The sequence below is a fragment of the Oxyura jamaicensis genome, chromosome 33, assembly GCF_011077185.1.
Source record: "Oxyura jamaicensis isolate SHBP4307 breed ruddy duck chromosome 33, BPBGC_Ojam_1.0, whole genome shotgun sequence".
NCBI lineage: Eukaryota > Metazoa > Chordata > Aves > Anseriformes > Anatidae > Oxyura > Oxyura jamaicensis.
Window position 1 is genome coordinate 455,943 of NC_048924.1, and position 1,187 is coordinate 457,129.

The 1,187-nt window shown below is 72.5% G+C and overlaps 1 protein-coding gene across 1 annotated transcript in view; it reads left to right on the forward strand.

Annotated features, from left to right (window-relative positions):
* Positions 1 to 12: 12 nt before the first annotated feature.
* ITGA7 (integrin subunit alpha 7) overlaps positions 13 to 1,187 on the forward strand; it is a gene marked incomplete at its 5' end in the record, with an annotated part of 6,656 nt that continues 5,481 nt past the window's right edge. The window contains 5 exons of the mRNA XM_035308819.1: positions 13 to 82; positions 176 to 383; positions 525 to 718; positions 796 to 884; positions 963 to 1,090. Of these exons, the coding sequence (XP_035164710.1) occupies positions 13 to 82; positions 176 to 383; positions 525 to 718; positions 796 to 884; positions 963 to 1,090 (689 nt within the window). The remainder of the gene's footprint in view (positions 83 to 175; positions 384 to 524; positions 719 to 795; positions 885 to 962; positions 1,091 to 1,187) is intronic.

Below are 1,187 nucleotides of genomic sequence, written 5' to 3' on the forward strand. Positions count from 1 at the left end.
CCCCCCCCCCAAATCACCAGGACCCCCCAACCACGCAGGGAGCTGAGCAGAGAGAGAGAGCCGGCCGGACAGAGGGCACCGGGTTGGGCACGGCGATGGGGCCGGGTACAAACCCCCCCCTCCACCCCCCCCCCCCAAAAACCCCCCCCAAACCCCCACCCCCCCCCCCCCGCAGGTTTCTCGGTGGACTCGGGCGCGGGCCTGACGCGGCGGCAGGAGCTGAGCTTCGTGAGCGGCGCGCCCCGCGCCAACCACACGGGCGCCGTGCTCATCCTGCGCCGCGACAGCGCCCAGCGCCTGGTGCCCGAGGCCGTGCTGCGGGGCGAGCAGCTCACCTCCGCCTTCGGCTACGCGCTGGCCGTGCTGGACCTCAACAGCGACGGGTGAGGGCCGGGGGGGGGGGGACACACACACGGGGTGGGGGCGCCCACGGTGCCCACGGTGCGGGGGACCCGCGGTGCCGCCCTGCGGGGTGGTCCCCGGGGCGGTGGGGGGGGGGGGTGACGCGGCCGCCGTGCCCGCAGCTGGATGGACCTGGTGGTGGGGGCCCCCCACTTCTTTGAGCGCAAGGAGGAGATTGGGGGGGCCGCCTACGTCTACATCAACCCGGCGGGGCACTGGGACGCCGCCGCCCCCCTGCGCCTCAACGGCACCCGCGGCTCCATGTTCGGCATCGCCCTGGGCGCTGCCGGGGACCTCAACCAGGATGGCTTCGAGGGTGAGGGGCTCTGGGGGGGCTCTGGGGTCCCCGGGTGCTGCCGCGTCCCCCTCCCTCAATGCCTCTCCCCCCCCCAGATCTGGCTGTGGGAGCCCCCTTTGATGGCGCTGGCAAGGTCTACATCTACCATGGCAGCAACCTGGGCATCGTGGCGAAGCCGGCGCAGGTGAGGGGTTGGGGGGGGGAAGTTGCCCGTTGCCCCCCCGCTGCCGGTTCCCAGCGTCACAGCTGTCCTTGTCCCCAGGTCCTGGATGGGGAGGGCGTGGGGGTGACGGCCTTCGGGTACGCGCTCTCGGGGGGGCTGGATGTGGATGGGAACCTCTACCCCGACCTGCTCGTCGGCTCCCTCTCTGACACCGTGGTGCTGTACAGGTGAGTGCCCGCCACGGGCACCCTCGGCCCCAAACAGGGCACCCTAATCCCCAAGCATCCCCTAACCCTGAGCATCCCCTGATCCCAAGCATCCCCT